Source organism: Thunnus maccoyii, chromosome 24 (genome assembly GCF_910596095.1).
Source record: "Thunnus maccoyii chromosome 24, fThuMac1.1, whole genome shotgun sequence".
In the NCBI taxonomy this organism is placed as follows: domain Eukaryota; kingdom Metazoa; phylum Chordata; class Actinopteri; order Scombriformes; family Scombridae; genus Thunnus; species Thunnus maccoyii.
Window position 1 is genome coordinate 8,173,269 of NC_056556.1, and position 21,071 is coordinate 8,194,339.

At 40.0% G+C, this 21,071-nt stretch overlaps 4 protein-coding genes across 6 annotated transcripts in view; all 4 read left to right on the forward strand.

Annotated features, from left to right (window-relative positions):
- lancl1 (LanC antibiotic synthetase component C-like 1 (bacterial)) overlaps positions 1-3,137 on the forward strand; it is a 54,316-nt gene extending 51,179 nt beyond the window's left edge. For all 3 annotated transcript variants that reach the window (XM_042405411.1, XM_042405409.1, XM_042405410.1), the window contains exons 9-10: positions 1,010-1,082; positions 2,443-3,137. In XM_042405411.1, the coding sequence (XP_042261345.1) occupies positions 1,010-1,082; positions 2,443-2,519 (150 nt within the window). In that variant the 3' untranslated portion in view covers positions 2,520-3,137. The remainder of the gene's footprint in view (positions 1-1,009; positions 1,083-2,442) is intronic.
- A 2,818-nt stretch (positions 3,138-5,955) lies between these two features.
- On the forward strand, positions 5,956-9,750 carry mylz3 (myosin, light polypeptide 3, skeletal muscle). Its single transcript, XM_042405338.1, has 6 exons — positions 5,956-6,061; positions 6,621-6,711; positions 8,175-8,318; positions 8,752-8,922; positions 9,038-9,115; positions 9,231-9,750. The coding sequence occupies exons 1-6, from the start codon at positions 6,059-6,061 to the stop codon at positions 9,257-9,259; spliced, it is 516 nt and encodes a 171-aa protein (XP_042261272.1). The 5' UTR covers positions 5,956-6,058; the 3' UTR covers positions 9,260-9,750.
- Positions 9,751-12,419: 2,669 nt separating this feature from the next.
- acadl (acyl-CoA dehydrogenase long chain) lies at positions 12,420-17,077 on the forward strand. Its single transcript, XM_042404876.1, has 11 exons — positions 12,420-12,572; positions 13,083-13,256; positions 13,345-13,482; positions 13,571-13,735; positions 13,827-13,893; positions 13,979-14,143; positions 14,225-14,326; positions 14,621-14,734; positions 15,342-15,469; positions 15,546-15,632; positions 15,729-17,077. Exons 1-11 carry the CDS (start codon positions 12,484-12,486, stop codon positions 15,820-15,822), a joined length of 1,323 nt encoding a protein of 440 aa, XP_042260810.1. The 5' UTR covers positions 12,420-12,483; the 3' UTR covers positions 15,823-17,077.
- A 1,474-nt stretch (positions 17,078-18,551) lies between these two features.
- LOC121892244 (microtubule-associated protein 2-like) overlaps positions 18,552-21,071 on the forward strand; it is a 45,659-nt gene continuing 43,139 nt past the window's right edge. Inside the window, exon 1 of the mRNA XM_042405159.1 lies at positions 18,552-18,624. The gene's annotated coding sequence lies outside the window, so the exon portion shown is untranslated. The remainder of the gene's footprint in view (positions 18,625-21,071) is intronic.

Sequence of the window (21,071 nt, forward strand, 5' to 3'; positions counted from 1 at the left end):
CTGCAGTGGATCTATCATAATTAGTGTCCAAATGCTGCATTAATGCCTCAGCAGTTTGATACAGAGGAGTTTTCTTATGTGTTTGAGGCAAAAAATAGGAATTTTTAACGCTTTATTTTTCCATGAAAGTTTCCATTACTTTCTAGAATTGGTATTATACCAAGAAATAAGAACTTTTATACCAAGTAGAAAATAAAAAAATGATTGAAATGAAAAAATACAACTACTAAAAACTCGTGATGAAAACAAACTCCATAAGAAAATCAGTAAAAAATGAAAAATTATTTCTCATTGACCTGCAAAATTTTTCAATTGGCCTCGAATTTCAATGTTTTTTTAACCGTTAAACTGAAAATATGCAGTTTGATATGTAAAATATTGTCCTTTTAACCCATTGTGTTTCTAGAAGTGTATCAGTGTGTAATGCAGCCATAACAAACAGAAGAAATCATTTCATACCTCTTTATTTTTTGAAGCTTTTTCTGACTTTGATGTAAGATGTGAAAGTCATATCAAACTTAGTTCAAAGCACAACCGATCATAGCACAGTTGGCTGCTTGCCAGCCTGAAAATCGAAAATTATTTCAGAAACGGTGGGCATGTGAGAGGCAGGGCCTTTTATGTTTATTGACAATAGGTTGGTAGCTGTCGGTGCGAGTCGGCGTCAAAGCGGGCCGAGCGAGCCGGTCCCGAGCTTTCTTTGGATGCGCTCCAGGTGGCACGAGTCCCCCGTGTACTTTCATTAATATGAATCTATTCATAGAGGACGGAAATAGACTCTTCAGATGGCTTAGCGAAGCTCTGTTACTTGCTCCCAGTGCAGCGGAGTGTCATTGTGGTCATAATCTGATACCGCAACAGATGCTAGGATTTCAGAGAGGATCGCAGTTTTACGCAGTTGTTGACATTGATGCGTATTCTCCTGAGACGGTTCAGCTACAGTCCACTGTTGTGATAGAACAGGAATGTTATGATGAAACTCTCTCTGTCTTTCTTTTTATCTTTTCAGTTTGCAGACTGGTGCATGAACTACGGCAAACACGGATGCCGAACACCAGACACTCCCTTCTCACTTTTTGAAGGTAATATGCAACGACTTGTCCCACTCGCCAAAATTATCTTATTATAATGTATGGCTTGTTACAAAAATGATCACCAAATAGAGCTGACTAGCTATAACTGGACCTTTAATCAGGTTGTGTAACATTTTCTTTATATATAGAGACAACAGATAAAACAACAGAAACAAAACTCCAGTAATAACCATAATCACATTTACAAAGACTATACAAGTGAGCCTGTAGGGTGACCTGCCAGTTGAAGCAAGTTATATGAAATGCATAGTAACCCTGTGAAAATGTCACATTAGCATTAGCACATTGGAAATTTGCACAGAGAAGACCAAAGAACTAGTTATCAACAACACCAAACGGGATATAACCATCGTCATTTTCAGTTTCATACAATATTGAGTTCATTCATACAATCAAATTGAGTTTTGCTAACAAAACTAATATTTAAAAAAAGTGTATGCAGCATATTTAATTAGTTAACAGGTGAAATGGCTGCAGTGTAGAGTATTGTGAAGATTGTTTGTTTACAAGGTATGAATAGAGAGTGTGTCAATATAAAAATGAACATTCTTGCATGGGGATGTTTTTTCTCATCAGTCTCAAAATAATACATGTCCGTATGTGTATTGAAACCGTTTTTGGTTGTTGTTATTGTTCCTTGTTGTTCATATTACACGTTTTTAGCGTGTCTAAAATGTCTTCTTTACGTCTTCTTTTTTAGGAAGCTGAGTTAGTCAAATACACTCGGTATCTTCCACAGTTAGTCTTTTTAGTACAAAATTCCCCGCAGTGATAGTAGGTAGACAGTAACACAAAGAGAAAATGTGCTACTTTGGTTAATACCCACTTAATTTGTCTAACTCAGATGGCTGAAGCCTCAAATTATTGGTTCCCCCCCCCCCCCCCCCCCTCAGAACAAAGAGTGTGAATTCATCTACAGTAAATTACATACATTAGAAATCCCCTAATGAAAGAGTCTCTTTGTGGCTGGGATGAACAGAAGTAACAATTACAGCAACATAACACTTTTTTTTCTCATAGAAATCATTCAACCTCCTGTATGATCAGTTTGATCCTCTGGAAGGCGTTTAATGATGCCTCACTACTGCTATTATTATTGCACTTACTATTACTATTATTTATACTACTCTATTATTTATCCTTTTCCTGGGGAGCACCCTGTTGATTGTAGGTCAAATGACAATTTACTGCACAGAGATATAAAAGAGGCCAATTGGCTTTTAGTGTATCAGTTGGGAACATAGAAAAAATTACCGCAAAAACGTTTAACGTGTCAAGAGAAATAGTTTTGGAAAGAGGAATCGACACTTCTGTAAACTCACCGCTTATAAACTCTTCCCGTTTGCAGGCATGGCGGGCACCATCTATTTCCTGGCCGACCTTCTGCAGCCAATGAGAACAAGGTTTCCAGCCTTTGAGGTGTAAAAGGTCTCCACAGGTAGCCTTCCACACCCACACTGGTTGGGAAAACAGAACAAGGAGAACACTTGCTCTCTCTCTCCTTCACTAGCATGCATGGAAACGCCGCATTAATCTCCATAAATGATCTACGGGGTCTTGTGTCATTGACCTGATGACTACTGCTTCAGGCATTGTGGCATGTTTTATTTACTCACATCTCAACTATATAATAATCTCAAAGGTGAGAGCTTCTCTAGCTTTTTTTGGTTTTTGTTTTGTGTCGCTTATAAACTCTTCTGCTCAGATTGTGACTTTAAGGGTTTCAGCTAAAAGGAGGGAAACTAATTTTCAGACTTTGTTAAAACGTAAAATTAAATTGTGTGATAACTAGACAGCGTTGATGTTCTGTTAACACTTTACTTTTTGTAAATTTAACGTGTTAAAAAGGAAATTGTTTAGTTGCTATACTGCAGGATTTTTTTTTTTTCTTTTTTAGAAAAAACAGCAGTGCTAGTGGCTTTGCACTATATATAATTCAGCACAAGCAGTGCCATGTGTTAAGGGCTTAACCCCTGAACTCTGAGTGTAAGCTGTTACCTGTTCTTTGCACTGTCTGAGCAATAAATCATGTGTCTTTGTACAGCTGTTGCTCTGTAGTGAATTCCTTTTGTTGTTATGCAGCAGCAAGAAAAAGCCACAAAGGGGCAGCAGAGAGTCGGCAACTTGTGGATAAACATCTAACACTAGAATCACTTGACTTGAACTTTTCCAGCGGGCGAATGAAGAGCATTCACAGGCAATAAAAGACGTTGAAATTTCATGAATAGCTTATTTGACAGTCAAGTCTTATGTTAATTAGTTAACTGTGTATGTAATTGTTTGTAAACCATGTAATAACACAAGAATGAAGGAGACAGATGCATTTAATGGCTCTCTCATTGCAAACAGTCAGTTTTAAGGCATTTATCTGGCTTAACAAGTGCCTAAAATCCTCCGCCACTTCCTCAATGGGCCACTTGGCACAACTGGTCCGGTCTCTATTCCAAATAAGGCTCATCTAACACTCTTAAAACCTAGCAGCAACACAATGCCACTGCTCTTTTTTAAGCCCCCAGCCCATGCTTCTTTATGACCGGAGACAGGCTGGGGTCTTGAAGGGGTAGAGAGGAGGGTTGACGGGGGGGGGGGGGGGGGGGGGGTGGGGGGGGGGTGGGCGGGGGTTTACTGTACCGGAGAGTCTTGAGGAGCAGGAGCGTTTGCTTTCTCCACCCCCCATCTCACTAGAGCCAGCCCAGCGCAGGAGAAACCAAACACCTTCAGCAGGAATGGGAGTAAAAATAGAGCTCATCTGTCCAAGGGTGTGGTCTCCCAGACATGTCTTAACCGTGGTTCACTCACTCCTACAAATGTCCTCCACGTCTTTTCCTTCTGCACTTTGGCAGTGGGAAAAGTTAGGCTTAATGTAGTATGTCAGCGTGCACACGCTAGCTATTCACACTATTAGTGAATTACCTAATCCTGTGCTCGTTCTCGCTGTCCGTATGCATTTGCTCTTCTTCTACTGCGTCTCTCTGTCTTTTTGAAATGAACCCTCAGAATTTGAAATCTTGAGTATTTCGACGGCCACTGCTCACAAAACATAATGTTAAAAACGGATGTAAACGTTTGTATTTCTGTTATATTGACTGATGATTTTTGCAAGATTTTTGTACACTGCACACAATTCAACAAAAAAACAAAACAAAGTCAATGCTGACATTTAATTACTCAAGTTTCATGCAGTCATGGAGAAATTATAGACATACAAAAGTGTTTTTCAGCCTCCGAAAACACAAAAAATGGGTACTTATTAGTCCATGATATTCAAAGAGAAAGTTACATTTGATATATTTGTCATAAGATAACCACTTCATAGTCATATGAAGTACCATACCCCTTAGTCAAATCTCCTGAGTCAAAGATAAAACAATAGTTAATGGATTGTCTATATAAGTAAATCAAGCCAAATGTGCAGCTACTTTGAAATTAATTATTTAACTGAATACTGAGCTGGTTGTGTGTCTGACAGTATGTATATTCTACTAATTACTCAATTAGTACCTTTTTTTAATTACCTTGATTAAACTTAAATTGAATTACCTTAATTAAACTTTACCAAAGCATTAATATACTGCTTCATTGCCAGTTTAAACCATTTCGACAAGTTAAACAAAGTTAAAAGTGGATTTAATTGAACTATATGTTGATGCGCTTTGGTGCATTTTAAACCACAGTGAAAGATTTTCATTTCTAAAAGAAAAACAAAACGTGAAGGATCATACATTTTGTACGATCAAGGCACGTTATGTGGGTGTTTAGTTAACCATCTCTTCAGCTGACTACAAATTTCTAGAACATTCACTGGGGAATCCTGAACAAGTCTGCCCAGTACGTCACTTATCAAACCTTATTTGGTCATTTCACCTCTTTCCAAGACAACATTCATCAAAATGTTACATTTTACTACAGTTTAATAGCTAGTTTTGTGCATCTACTGCATTAAAACGATTCCTTTTGATAGTGCCATCAGCACCATGGAGAGCGCTGGTGGAGATGGAAACGTCACAGAAGCAGCCATGTGCACAGTTCATTTAACCTCTATAGATTATGCAGTGAAGTCTTCTGGGCAACTTAATATATTATGATCCTTTTATCCCCTCAATTTAACTTCAATGTGATTATCTTTTCATGCAGCTGGATACATACACGCTGGATAATTAAGAGATTTTGAGCCATTTTTCAATTACTATATTAGGAATACTATAGTGCTGAGCCGAATTACAAAAACTATTAATTTTGGAACATCTTTATTACTTTTCTATACGTTGCAGATAATCTGGTACATTTTCTTTGATTTCAGAGTGCTTAAAACCAGCTCAAGGAATGGTAATGTTAGTGAAACCTACATACATGTAAATCAAGTTCTGTTTATGTGTTTACTGCCACTAAACCTTCTAAATACCTGCCTGAATGGAATCAACCTTTCAAATGGTTTTCGCCCTGCTGTCATTTAAACATGAGAGGAGGAGCAGTCTCGCTGTTTAAAAATACCACCTTGTAAATGAGCTCTCTGGACTCTGGGCCCCTTCTGAAGTGGGACACTAGGTAGCTGAGTTTTCTACATTTTCACTGATACCTGTCAACTGTTTGTCAAAAGAGAGAACTTTTGATGTCAAGAAAATTAAATCTTCTCTTCTTTATAGAAATTAGTTTAAAAACTGTTTCATTCTTGGTACATTGGACACAAAGTCTTGACACAGTTCTTTGGCTATCTAAAAATAACTCTGTCCCCTTCTAAAGGTCTACTCCCACTGCTCTGAGGGTGCACAGCTCTCCTCTCCGTTTGCCCTAAGAAAGTTAAAGATGTTCCAATGTGTCATCTGATCCACCTCATTAGCATATGTGACATCATATGCCCGGGATAAATAAGAGGGGGCTTTGACCATGGCTCAGGACCAGTCTGTCTGTCTTGGGACTTCTGCTTCTCTTCTTTCTTTCCGCTCCTCCAGCTCCTACTCTCCAAAATGGTGTGTACAAAATTGTGTTTTGGACCTTTTGGGTTGGGCGGTACCAGTGGAGTTACTTTTTTTTTTCCTGTGGCATGGGTTTGGATACCATCTCTTGAGAAAAAAAAAAAAAAAAGCTGTCATCTCTGAATGATGTCATCGAAATCATGCTAGAGAGGAGAAGTCAAGTCTGGCATTTTTATTATTGCTCTGAAAGGCCTGTCTTCACAAATTGCGAAAAAAGTTCACTTCTCCGAAGATTCCGAAATGTTGAAAATTATAACTTTGGGTCCAGGATCACTGTCTTGTGAAATACATCCACATATCTAAATTCAAGGAACCCATCTATTACTTCATTATATGATACATGTATTTGTGTTTTGGACAATTTACAGAAATAAATTCTAAGACAGAGTTGTAGACGGAGCACTGTTAAGAAATCTTACATAAACTAGATTTTGTTCTAATTCTATACACATAAAAATCATTTGATTTTAATCATTTTTCTGTGCTCCATGTGTTCATGCATTCATAAATGTACCTTTGTTTGTGTGCATTTTTGTGTATTCTTATGTGACAGGCCGAAGCCGAGGCTGCAGCTCCCGCTCCAGCACCAGAACCAGCACCCGCTGCTGCCGGTGGAGCCGAATTCTCAGCTGACCAGATTGAGGGTAAGTGAAGAAACAGCAAGATTCTTCATCTCTTGCAAATAAATTAAGCATGCGAAAAATTGGTTGTGAGAATGCTGCTCTCTGATCATCATGTATGGAGACATTTACTTGCAAAACTACCAGCAGGAGAGAGTATACAATCCAATTTTCTTCTGCAGCCCAGAGTAGATGCATGCTAACCTCGCTGAATCTTAGCTGAGTCCAAATGAACTGCTAGACCACCATACGACATGCCATTCCACAGACTTGTCCAGTTGTCGAGTTATCTATTCTAAGCTGATCTAGCCTTGTCTTGCAAGCCGCAGTGGCCCTTACACAGCAGAGGTGTTAATCCCCAGGCCAAGGTTTAAGATGCAGGCACAGTGGCATCCCCTTACAGAAGGAATCCAAAGCTTGATCCCCCTAGCACCATCCCCAACGCTTTTGTTCAGTGCTGAAAGACAAGTCATCCATAAACATTGCCTTATGTTTGGCGGAAGGCATTTGTTGTGGCTCTGCATGTCGGAATGACATGTTGTATCGTCTCCATAATATTTTTCTATGGATATTCTCAGTTCTTGTATCATATGTATGTTCATCTACATGTGATACACCTTGAAATTTCCTAGTTGTACCTCTTAGAGTTCAGGACAAAGCTCAAATGCACTTCTAGGAACCTTTTTAATTAAATTTGAATTTCTTAGCAACACACCCCCCCCCCCCCCCCCCCCCCCAAAAAAAAAAAGTGCTGCTTCTGCACAGTCTGGTACATTTATACTTTCTACATTAAGTTAGTAGCCAGTAGAATACGTGCAGGACAAGGTGTTGATTACGCCGCAGTCAGCATTTTTATGTTTAACTTGAGCAGGGCCAGGGGGCCATGGCTCTATATGGCCTGGGTTACTCTGTCAGGGTGTATCAGTTTTCTCCCGATGTCACCCTAAATTCCTCCCAAATGCAAGCGGAGGGAGGAATGGGGAGGGGTGGAGTGCGTGCTGGTACAGCTGTTCCCACTGCTGCTGCTGCTGCTGCTGGGAAATCACATAAGAGCATTAATCTGTCAAAAAGGTCACTTTGAGTTGGCTTCTTGTAGCATTCATAGAAACAGCTAACCTTTGTTCAAGCCCCTCTCGTTGCCTTCCTCTTCTCTGTTTGGATACAGCTGTTGCTTCCAATTAGCTGGGAACAATGGTGGAAGTATGTGACTTATACTGTCTTTGATCCTCCAACACAGTGTGACACCACATAGCTGCCATAGCTGACTAAGAACCCTGGATAGAAAGAATAGAAAACCCAAAGGAGACGGATCTAATGGGAACCAAAAAGAGAATGTCATGAGCATTTATGTCATAGCAGTCATATGAATACCATTTGGCAGCAAGATCAAAAGTAATTATATTTTATGCCCAATAGCCCTTAAAAATTATCTTGTGTCCGTACTTAATAACTCAAGAGTTCTCTCCTGAATCTCTCCTCTTCGCCAGACTTCAAGGAGGCTTTCGGTCTCTTTGACAGAGTTGGTGACAACCAGGTGGCCTTCAACCAGGTCGCTGACATCATGCGCGCTCTGGGCCAGAACCCCACCAACAAGGACGTCCACAAGATCCTGGGCAACCCAAGCGCCGACGGTAAGACAACATTCAGCCAAACCTGGATGAAGCTGACTGTGTATCAAAAAACTGTAGAAACTGGAACATTGTCAGTCATGCCAGTCACAAAGAAATATCTACCTCAGTTTTGCTACCAGACCAAGAAAGATTTAACCTGAACCCCCAAGTGTATTAAATGAAGGAAGTGTGACTTTTATTATTTGTAAGACAAAGAATGTGTTATTTGTTCTCTCAAAAGTTACAATCTCCATTTCACTTCAACCTTAAACCTAAAATTATAGTCATCAGCTGGTCAAACTGGCCTTTCTTTGATGCCAAAACACTGAAAGGAAGTAGTCTAAACACACCTGATTCTTCTGTGCTTAGTGGTAAACACTTGATCTTGAGATTTCCATTTCCATCCACACAGTCACTAATAATGGCGCCTTATGTGACATTTTTAAATTTACAGACATGGCCAACAAGAGGCTCAACTTCGACACTTTCCTGCCCATGCTGAAGCAGGTTGACACTTTCCAGAAGGGTACCTACGATGACTACGTTGAGGGTCTGCGTGTCTTTGACAAGGAGGGCAACGGCACAGTCATGGGCGCTGAGCTGCGTATCGTGCTGTCCACCCTGGGTGAGTCTCAAGTCACCTTCCCCAAATATAGAAGCACACAAATATAGTTTACTTAGCACGCACAGTATGTGAAATGGAGATTGCATTTCTGACATGGATCCGTATGCGTCTACAGGAGAGAAGATGAGCGAGCCTGAGATTGATGCCCTTATGACTGGTCAGGAGGACGAGAACGGCAGTGTGCACTATGAGGGTAAGCTTTGACTTCCCGGTATTCCTTCTCTTGTAGTGTTTGACTTTTGCAGATGTATGGGTTCTTATTTCTTCTTGTGGGTTCTTATTTCTTCTTCTTCTTCTTATTTCTCCAGCTTTCGTCAAGCACATCATGTCCGTGTAAGAGGCCAGCAGGAGGAGTGCTGAAGAAACTGTAGCTAGCCTACAGACAGCCCAACGGTGTTCAGGACATCTACACTGTTTCAAAGACCAACCAAGGAAAGACAAGGACTATGTACAAGGGATGTTGAAGCAACCCCATCTTGTTGTTTATTTTGTTTTCCTTTCCACTTCGTCTCCAACCCTCCTCTGTCGGGAAATCTCCTCTTCATTGTAGACCCCACCACTTGGCCTCTACTCTCCCCCCGGGGCGCGTCTCCACTCGCCGCATTTGGGGTGAGGAACGGGGGAGAAGGGGTGACCACTCATCAAGTGAGGGTTGATCCCTCCCTTCCCACCGCCACCTCATTCAGTCACGTCATCACTGGCCCAGCAATGCCAAAGGTGCTGGAGAACGGTAGTGGATTGACCGCCAAAAGTCTCCCACTTCCCTGAAAAGTTCTATTTATTTTCACTCTGTTCATTTCAGAATAAACTTTTCAAAAGTACATCCCATCTTTGGCGATTCTTGATCTTTCATTATCCACATACAACTATAGATATGATTTAGTACAGGGCAACAGTATACTATATTTATGAATTTTAGTTGGATAGAACAACAGAAAACTGAAATATCCTGATAGTGGAAGATAAAAACTAGTCCATGAAGGTCCAAGAGGACAGACAGAAGGAGAACAAAGGAATAAAATACAAATCTTACTGCTATGTTCTGTATTTTGAGATTTAATTAGCACTTTAGCACTTCCGTGTCATGACATATTTTCAAGTGAAGCTGGATAGACAGGCGTGACACTGAAAAGTGAGCGTGTCATAATGAATCTTAGCTCTGTGCTGCTAAAAGTTGAGGATTGATTAATGGGTGGATACCATGATGTTATTGGTTGAAACTGGTTGGTTCAAGTCTACGTAAGCACATGTTATATTTTGTTTTACAGGAAGAAAACATGATTGGATTTTGATATAAGAATACAAAGAAATGTATTAGGTGCACAATCTGACCGGGGATGTGATCTTAAAGGGTCGCATTTCCTCTCAACTTTAAATCAGATTTTCTATTTGTAAGGTTAATTTGTAATCCTAATATTTATCCACAGCCTCACATTAATTTTTTTTTTAGTTCCACAAAGCATAAAAGCATCGATTGAGACACAATTTATTCTAAGATCACTTGCAAGTGATGACATTTTTTAGGGGCACAACTATATTTTGAATTCTCCTCTATGACAAAAACAACACTAAATGTTATGTATACAATTAAATTTTAAAGAAATTACTATAATGCATGATTTCATTATAGATAATAGTTACAGCAGAAAGGATAGTAAAAAAGAATGCATGTAAAGGGGAACCTTTAAGCTTTCAACCAGAACAAATTACATACACATTACATTACATAATAGTTTATAATTAAGAAAACATGATTAGGAAGAGTAGACGGAAATGACTGAAGATGCTTTAGAAGAGAAGAGACATGTGGACCTTTGGCTAAGAAATACTAGGTAGGGGACTGAAGGGATCATGTCTGACTTGGTCGGATATGTCAAATATTTTAGGGGCCATGTGTTCAAGTATAACTGTGCCAATGACCTCAGCAGGGGTCAAGTGTCAATCACTGCTAGGCTTTTTTTGTATCCTCGTAAAAACATAAAAGGAAGTGACTAGAAAACAGACACTTTATTTTTGTGTTTAACTTTAAGAGAGGCTTACCTGTGTTTTTAGTGTGGAGTAAATGTGGGAGCTATAATACCAGACACAAAACTTCTGCAAACTAGGGCAGACAGTGCAAACATTGACTGAATTTTTTTTGTAACATTAAGAAAGCCTGTCCTGCCCCCTTGTGGTGTAATGAGGAAGTCAACAGACCTTTATAAAATACATCATGTTGCATATGAAATAAGGACAACCGAGTTTTTGTGTTTAAACTTTAAACCATCACTTATGAAATAAACACAGTAGGTATACAAGGTACTACTTTTTCCAGTATGTAAAGGAATTCAGTACACATTACATATGATACTCTGTATCTGCCAATGGAAGTGTAAAAATGAAAACCTCAATATAATAATAGTAATAATGTTTATTTATATAGCACTTATCAAACTCAGTGATTACAAAGTGCTTTACAGGACAAAATGAAAAGAAACAGAAAATACATAAATACACATATGCAGACAACTCTATCCAAATTGAATGAGGGAATAAGGTAAATATAGCCTACATTTTCAGAAGCAATATTAAAAAAAAGGGAAAAAGTTATTTAAAGGAGTTATTCAAAAGCTTTTGATAGAAATGTGTTTTTAGAAGCAATTTAAAAGAAGCTGGTTTTGCAAGTCTGAGTTCATCAGTCAGGTTGTTCCATAGTTAAGGCGTCCTAACAGCAAACACTTTGCCCCTTTCAGTCTTACACCCGAACATGGGAATTGCCAACAAGTTCCTGTCTGAGGACCTCAGACTGCAAACAGCTAGGTAAAGGGCAAGTAATTCAAATCTTAAAATCAATTCTGTAAAAAAACTGGATGTCAGTTCAGACACAATGAGAGGGGAGTAATCTGATTTCTTTACATGGGTTTTTTTTTTTTTAGTAGTCTGGCTTCTACATTCTGTACAATATGGAGTCTATGAACTGTTATCTGATTCATGCCAGTTATTTCTGCACCACCAAATATTTATTCTCATATGCTACTTGTGTATCTTATTTCTATTCTAAAAAGACAGAATAAATTATGTCTCAGAGCACATGCTATCAGCTCTTTATCATATTTTTAAATTGCACGTTTTTTGTTGTTTCTATGGAGAAGTGGCAGCACCTGCAACATTTTTAATCTTACCAACAGATGGCAGAGTTATAACACTTCTGCAAGGTTTAAAAGAAGAAGAAATCCGGCTGCACCGAGAGAAAGAAGACGCAAGAGGTCTCACTCTGCTGCTTTTGTCACGGATAAAACCTCCCACAGTGTGAAGAGTTCACACATGTAAATAATTAAAGTTACATTTACGAGCTAAATTACACATAAATAAAATATTGTATCTACAAAAGGAAAACACATGTAGTTCTGTTCATTGCTAAGCAGAAAGTTTAAGCTAATCGTACTTTTTCCAGCCCGCGGGAAGAGCCGGTGAATGACTACAGAGTGATACATCTTTATGTTTAATTATCACTCAGGCGATCTTTGCTCTCCTGTTGTCTTCTGTGCCTTTTTCTTGATAGTGTTTCGCTTCATTTGCAAAATGTTTGTTAAAAATATCGCTAAAAGCTGCTATTCCGGTTTGAGAAATGTCTCCGGGCGAGGACAGACACTTTCTGCTGCTACTACAAGGTGAAATATAACTTTAATAGTTTCAGTGTTTGTCTTTTTGAAGTAGCATTTCTTTAAACATATTGTCAGTAATAGCTACGCGAAGTATCCCTACTCAGGGAACCTATATAAGTTAGTTATGTGAATTATTTTGAGGTCATGGTGTCCTTTTTCCAGATATAATTAAAGTGTCTGCCTTTAGAAGTGGGTCACGGTAACCTTTGACACACTTCCTGCATTGTGACCAGTAAGGACCTTAGTTAGGCTATTTTTGTAGTATTAATTAATGTTGACAATGTTTTGATCGCTTGACTTATTGTTTTAAACTATTTTTTACCCTTTATTATGGCTGTAGATTTATTCTAAGCATGACGATATTATTCTGGTACCATTAATGTAAACAAAATGACATATTTCCTGGTAGCTTAAAACTAATATCACACTTCCCATAATCCTCTGCTGCTTTACCCAAGTGAATGTATTGTTTGTCAAGAAGAGTATGATTGGTTGAGTTTCTGTAATTCCTCCCAGATTGCAGCACAGTCAGACCCAGCAGCACAGGCATCCCTCTACACGTCCAGAGACCTCTGGCGCCAAGACCCTGATGGACATTGGCACTCGCCGGATCTTCAATGAGGACCATGACATGTTCAGAGAAAGTGTCCGGCGCTTCTTTCAAGAGGAGGTGGTGCCACACCACAAAGAGTAGGTGGAAGGGTCTCTTTTTATGACTCCTCTGTTATCATATATGTCTTTCCCCGCCTCATTACAATCTCTTTTTCTGTTGCTCCAGGTGGGAGAAGGCAGGTCAGGTGAGCAGGGAGGTGTGGGAGAAGGCTGGCGAGCAAGGCTTGCTGGGAATAATGACGCCAGAGGAGCACGGTGGCATCGGAGGAGACTTGTTTTCTACTGCCATCACATGGGAGGAACAGTGAGTTGTCCTTTTGAGGTGAAAACACAATTCTGAGATCATACACGGGCTTACTTTTTTCATTTGAGATTCTGTATTTGTTCACCAGAATGTATTCCAACTGCTCAGGACCCGGTTTCGCCCTGCACTCCGACATAGTCTTGCCCTACATCCTCAACTACGGCTCCAAGGAGCAGATCGACTACTTTGCCCCCAAGATGAATGCAGGAAAATGCATCGGCGCTATTGCCATGACAGAGCCGGGAGCAGGCAGGTCAGTGCTCAAGAATAAATGCGACATCAGCATCCATAGATCGCAATAATGGGGTGTAGCGTTCATGACCTGACACCTTTTATCTTTTCAGTGATCTTCAAGGCGTGAGGACATACGCCAAGAAGGACGGCAGCGACTGGATCCTCAACGGCAACAAGGTGCTGGCGGAGTCACGGAAGCAAAAAAAACAAACACTCATTTCATTGCATCTGAACATCAGCTTGAGCTCTTTTCCATCTCCAGGTGTTCATCACAAACGGTTGGATGGCCGACCTGGTGGTGGTAGTGACCGTGACCAACCGCGAGGCCAAGACAGCCGCGCACGGCATCAGTCTGTTCCTGGTGGAGAACGGCATGAAGGGCTTCCAGAAAGGACGCAAGTTGGAGAAGATTGGTCTGAAGGCTCAGGTACCTGAGCACCTCAAGATAGTTTTTCCATCATACTGTGGCCCTATACTCTGACTTCTAACGCTTCTCCTTCTTTTTAAGGACACAGCCGAACTGTTTTTTGAGGATGTGCGGCTCCCAGCTAACGCCCTCTTAGGGGAACTCAACAAGGGTTTCTACTATCTAATGAAAGAACTGCCTCAGGTGAACATGCAAAAAATTCAACAGCATCACCCTCATTAACATTGAAAGTACCAAGATGCATTTTTTGTCTAGAAACAGAAAATAGGCCACAAATGACTTTAAAAGGTTAAGTTGTTCGTTTTTGATTAATAACAAGTCAAAATTCCACAGATACAGTAAATTACGGCTTTAAAATCTTTCTTTTTGTATTTGCATTCACTTTTTTATTTGTGTCATTACCTAGATACTTCCACACAAGTTATTATGGTTTTACTTCAGTTGATTTGATGGTAAATAATTATTTTGTTGGATTAGGAGCGTCTGTTGATTGCTGACATGGCCATAGCAAGTTGTGAGTTCATGTTTGAGGAAACCAGGAACTATGTGTTGCAGAGGAAAGCTTTCGGCAAGACAATCTCTCACCTACAGGTTTGTATCACATAGGTTTTTTTTTTAGTTTTTCACATAGTTTATTTGATTGTAAGTGCACATTTTTCTAGACTAAAATGTGTCTAGTTTTGCCCTTTACTTAAAGACTCAATTGATTTTTCTGTTTTGTTTGTTCATGTATTCAAAACTGAAACAAAAAGAGGCTACAATAACAGCAAAATCAACTGGCTTGCTGTATTTGATTTAAGAAAAATCAAAAACTTTTCATTAAAAACAAACATTTCTTAGATATTGAACCACAGATTTGTGGTCCGAGCTCAGATCTCTTATCTCAGTAAGTTCCTATTTACATAAAAACAAAGTGAACCTATTCCTAGTCTCATCCAGCTACTGTTTTAAATATATTCAACCCACACACACCATGCCAGCCTTTGTTTATTCACACCATACCCCTCAAAACAAATGAGCTCTGTTCCTTTTTCCTCTGTTCTGTTCGATGTTTTCTTTAGTCACAGATCTAAATGTGAGAAATGTTGAATAGGAAATCTTTTTATTGCCTACTATTGATGTTTAGTATCTTCTGTGCATGCCTTAGAATCACAGTTTTCCTTTCGAAGCATAAATGTTGTCTAATTTTACCCCACAGACTGTGCAGCACAAGCTGGCAGAGCTGAAGACTGAAATCTGTGTGGGCAGATCCTTCGTGGATAACTGCCTTCAGCTCCACGCTGAGAAACGCCTGGATCCCTCCACAGCCTCCATGGCCAAGTTCTGGTGAGCATGTGTTTCTGTATTTACCAAAAATAAGCCCTGCTGTTGCCATGTGCTAACGTCCTTGTCTTTTCTCCAGGGCATCTGACCTCCAGAACAAGGTGGCCACTCAGTGCCTGCAACTCCATGGAGGCTGGGGTTACATGTGGGAATATCCCATTGCCAAGTAAGTGTTACACAGTCTGCATGACAGGCACAGGTGATTGTCAGGTGGTTTTTGTGTATTCCAGTCCATCAAGAACTTGTCTCTCTGTTCTTCCAGGGCATTTGTGGACTCTCGTATTCAGCCCATCTACGGAGGCACCAACGAGATCATGAAAGAGCTCATCGCCCGCACCATTGTCAGCCAGAAGTGAGAAATTTGGATGTTTTCACGGTGGAGGAGCACTGGGGAAAGAGGGATGGTTTGCACAGATGTGTTTGTTTCTCGGTACAGGGTTTGTCTGGAAAAAATGGAAAAATATGAATGTCCTCCTTGATGGTCGTGAAAAGTCTGGGAAGGTATGACAGAATGTACTTAAACCTGCATTGCGGAACTTTTGTCTCCCCCTTCTGGTAGTTACACAAACAGTGTCAACGCATGCTTATGATATATGCCTCCGTCTGTCACTACTGGCTGTAAAACGGTGGATAAATTTTTTTTAATGTCACAACCTCCCGTGAAATGACTTGTTTCACTATCAGAATTTCATCCATTATATCCGATAACATTTGGAAAGTCTAGAAAAGCAGCATGATTGAATCATTTCATCCCCATTCAAATTAGCGGAGGGCTAAAACAGTAGTCAGCTGGTTCGGCTGTCAGAAGTCTCTTGTGCGCATGCACAGTATGCATTCATCCAGGTAATTTCTTTACTTCTTAGCAGGAAGCGGCTTTCTTGGCTTCATGCGCCACTGAGAAACTTTCACAGGAATAAACTGAGCCCTGCCTCCAACACTGTATCCAGTTCTTATTATGCATCCATGGTTGCTCCCAATCATTGCTGGTTGATGTAAAAACATCACTACCGGACACCAGTGATGGACTTAATCAGCATTTTGTGATCTCGTTTGGTAAGGGCTTGAATGTAACAGATGTTCATTTATATGTAAAAGTTCCGCACTGCAGCTTTAAATTCCACTTGAATTCTTCAAATCAGCATAAGAAGTTGCAAGTTGAAAAAAAACAAAATAAGGGTTGTCTTTGCTTTTAAAGTGAGGCATATTACAGTAGGTTTAGAGGGTTGATTTATTATCCTCTTCCAAATCAATTAAAATGAACACTGGTCGCTTGAGGGTTTCTGAACAAAGACTTTAACCGTAATAAAATATGAGTTATATTTTTCAACTTTGCCAAGATCTTGACTTATTTTTATGTCATTTAACAGTCATTGTAGTGTCTGTTGTATTTACACTTGACTGAAAAATAACAGATTCCAGGTAAAAATGCACTCAAACGTATTTTGTTTTTGTAAAAGAAAAGTGTTATTAGTTGCTTGAGTGTGTGACATTATTGAAGAGATGATTGTCATTTATTTATCAGATCTATATGCCTTTTTGTCAACACTGAAAGTGTCCTCAATGTAATTTCTTGGTTGTCCATTTTGATTAAATAAACACACAGTGTTTTAATTGCCAGAATCAACACAATATTGACTTTAAAGTTTCTGTATCCTTGATTCATACTTCAAGTATAAACCTATTTTGGTCAGTTTTAGCATACTATTGAGAACATCTGAGGTAGGTATTACAAGTGTTTTTATGATTTGTAACATCTTTTCATTTCCTTCTGTGGGGATTTGTAGCAGATGGTATGATGCTATAGTTGTAAGGCTCAACATGGATGTTGGATGTGGTCAGATAATAAGCCTACGTACAGGTTTGTGTTTGTTTTCTGCACATATGAGGATGATAATAGAAGTAGTCAAGATTTAGGATGTGATGGAGAGTGGTATGGAATAAATACTGACTTCCCCAGCTTGCATTACATTTTTTGCATCAGTAGGTGGCAGTGAATGCAAGGGCAAAGCTGATAAAGACATGACAAATGGCTATTCTTCAATTTGATACCATTGCAGCATGCCGTGCAAGGGAAACTGTTGAATGTGACAGCAGGAATAAAATCTTTACAAAGTTTCAACCCTATCCTTTGCCAGTTAGGGATGATAATTGCCACATTTTACATTCATAGACTCTGCACTTTAGATTATTTAATGTATTCGTGCATACATTACTGCATAATGAATGCCAATACTGTAAGCTGCTTTACATTTATATGACAAAACAGGGTGTTCTAGTTTTGCCGTTTCAGCAAAGCAATATTTGTGATTAAACTCTTTTTAATCCACTGCATTGCCACATATTTGCAGGGCTGAAGTATAGATTAGCAAATGGATGCCCACAGCATGCCAGTCTGACCCTCTGGTTGCTCCATTCGTACCCAAAAATCTACATCATTTGTGAAGCCAGTAACCATCCCCCCTTCTCCTCACCTGGGGGGGGGACAGCTACTGTTCCCTAATCCATCTTCAACCCCTCCCTTCCAGCCTATGCACCCATTTCTGCTCCCATAAAGTAGTCGCCCTCCCCTATTCCGCTGTCTTTTTCCCTCTCCTTCCTCTCCCTGCCCCTCCTTCCCACTCCCCACTTGGCATCACATCCACATTATCCCCCGTCCGCTCTCTTCCTCTCCCCTTCGCCCCCCTTCCCCATATTTCCTCAGCAACAGCCACACCCTGGTGCTTCAGCTCTGCACTCATCCTTACTGCGGACTGAATGCTTTCCCCCGTCCAGCAAAGCAGCCTATTATGATATTGAGATGCAGAAAGCCCCTTTCAACTTGACATTTCACTTTGCAACTGCTGGGTGTTGTGTGTGTGTGTGTGTGTGTGTGGCTTCATGTGTGATAAGGCCTGTGTGTTTCTTGCATACATAGGTGCATGCATTTGTTGCATATTTGCTCTCCAGAGATGTTGCACAAATTTCATATCCAATCACAGGTTTTTGCCTGTCATGCATAAAACAGGCAGCCACATAATCCCCTTGCGCCTACATTGCTGCGTTTACGGTAGCTTAATTTGCGATGGGAGGGATCAGAGGGCCCCATACCGCTCTCATTGTCACCACAGCTCTCTCCACACACAAGGGTATTAGTGCCGCTCAGCAACCTAAACCTCCAGGTAAGAGCTGAAGCACTTTTCTCATCATTTAATGGGGAAATGAGGGTTTATAATTTATCTTATCAGCATGAATGTAAGGTTCCAGTCATTTTAATGTAAAACTGGCCGCTGTAAAAGTTTCTAAAAAAAAAAATCAAAGTGTATATTAATGTTGGCATTCCTGTCCACTAATCCGCTGCTGTTGTCTGTGAGTGCGTTGCGGTGTGATGTGTAGTTATGCGAATTTAGTGATGTGAATCATGAGTTGAATCTCGACAGGGAGTTTGTAACTTGACGTCGCTTTTCAGTGCAGATTTAGGATGGAAAATCTATGCTTATGCATGTAAAAAGAATGTGTTAAATTGTGTTTTATTTGCGGTATTTGTCGCTGTCTTGATGCGTCCTGGTGCGCCCCTTTACGCAGCAGCAGCAGCAGCAGCCTGCGCCTTTTGTTCTGGTCCACGCCTGCATGGTGCTGAAACCGGCGCGGCTCCCGGCCATGCACTGCAGTAAAAGCAGGCTGACCTGTGAAGAAAGGCGGTGAATTAAATACATGGAGGTGTATATTATATCTCACTGAATATATACATATATGTATATATATATATATATATATATATATATATATATATATATATATGTTGGCTCGTGCCTTGCCAATGGATTGTGGATATGGGAGTAGCCCAGTTTGTATTTGGCATCTTGTCTGTCACAGCCAGTTGCCCTCGCAGACATTACCACCCTGCATCAGCAAAAGGATGAATGGCCTTGACACAGACTAGAACACATGCATTTTCAATATAATTTATTTTATTTAGTGTAGAGGAAACCATATATGAGAGTTAAATAGATTACTGTTATTCACTTATGACAGCAGGAACTATGCCTTGATTCTCCATGCCTGGTTGCTATAACAGAAGTCCTGTTCTGCCTTAGATAATGATCTGGAAATGTCCAGACTTCCATTAGGCATGGCTCTATTCAAAACCAGCCTCCTTTCAGTGTCTCCTCAGCCTCTAAGTGCTGAGGAGAAGCGGGAAGCGTAGATTTTCTCACATTTGGATGTGAAAACATTCCTTTATGATAAGGAATTAATTAATACTCAGATAAAACTGCTCCCCAGATTTTGTATTTGCACATTCTGACTGCTCTCCTATAAGACTCTAGCTATAGACAAGATATGTAATGAAAACAATGCCTTCACATACTGATGATGTTGGATTTCGAGTACAGTCTCTGCTGACATGTAGGATTTTCACATTTTCCAGATAAATCTTCATCAGCAGAGCTAGTCTTGGTTCACGAAAGGGTCAGTTTTGACTCAAGTCTCGAAGGAATTAAATGTTACATTAACCATTTCACAGTGATGGTACTGGAGATTCATCTTGAGAAAAGGTATGGTTGGGCTTATGTCTGGAGCTTATGCCTGTGCTCAGTCAGCCTTCTGTTTGATTTGAGGTTTAGTAACCTGAAACTCTGTTTATGTACAGCATAGTACACACTGTTTGTTTGTTCAATCGAAATTCTGTTTTATTACCAAGTACAATAAATGTACAGGAATTAGTTTTACTGGCACGAGTGAGGACATATCAACTTGCAGTAGTGACAGCAGTCAATGGCAAAAAATTGTCCAATGTGCAAAAGAAGGGTGAACAAAAAATACCTGCATTTACACGAAATAGTTCTGTGTCATAGTCAGTTTTATTGATTCAGGGCAAACCTTAGCAGCACTTTGTACTTGATTGGTGTCAAGACATTGGGAGAAACATATACATATGACCACACATATAGTATATTCATATATAATTCAATGTGGCTTGCCAGGCAACGCACAAATTGGAAACATCAATTTCTTCTGCCAAATTCTCTGCCCATTTAAATTAGGTGTTTCTTGGCTGGGCCCAAATGGAGTTTGACAAAGTGCATTAGGAGAGCAGTCGAGATGTGTATCAGGTTTCACCTACTTCTCCTGTAAGGTCACGCCTCTCAGACCAAATTGGGCTAAGTCTAATCACTGATGGAGTAATTGAAATGGCCTTAATCACAACACAACAGGTTGGGGTTTTGTCTGAGTGTTTACTTGTGAAAATACAGTTTTTCAGCTTCTTTAAATCTCAAACTTAATTCTAGCATAATCATGTGTTCACTTTAATTTTGTGTGTATGCAAGGACCCATACATTTAAGCCACTTCTTGCTTTTTCCAACCACCAGGAAACCCTATCCATCTCCATGCACCATGCGGGAACGTTAAGTACATTTCCCAACGTCAATTCTGGTTAGGTGCACCGTCAAACTCCCAAAACCACAGAACCATTCTTTGCTCCACTGAAATTAAGACTCGCCATCTTGGCAGCTTTTGAGACGGAATTGTATTGGAATAATGTTTGGAGTAAAGATCAGTTCCTGGATTTGTTTGCGGATTGTAAGCTGGATTGACTTTGTTCAGCTTGTTTGTAAAGGAGAGGGT

Bases quoted from the DNA above. Each gene is read 5' to 3' on its own strand.
- acadl (XM_042404876.1), top strand. From the start codon at position 12,484: ATGTTTGTTAAAAATATCGCTAAAAGCTGCTATTCCGGTTTGAGAAAT. The intron at 13,257-13,344 runs GTAGGTGGAAGG...CTGTTGCTCCAG, and splicing joins GTGGTGCCACACCACAAAGA to GTGGGAGAAGGCAGGTCAGG. The intron at 15,470-15,545 runs GTGAGCATGTGT...TCTTTTCTCCAG, and splicing joins GCCTCCATGGCCAAGTTCTG to GGCATCTGACCTCCAGAACA.
- mylz3 (XM_042405338.1), top strand. The intron at 6,712-8,174 runs GTAAGTGAAGAA...CCTCTTCGCCAG, and splicing joins CTCAGCTGACCAGATTGAGG to ACTTCAAGGAGGCTTTCGGT. The intron at 8,923-9,037 runs GTGAGTCTCAAG...ATGCGTCTACAG, and splicing joins TATCGTGCTGTCCACCCTGG to GAGAGAAGATGAGCGAGCCT.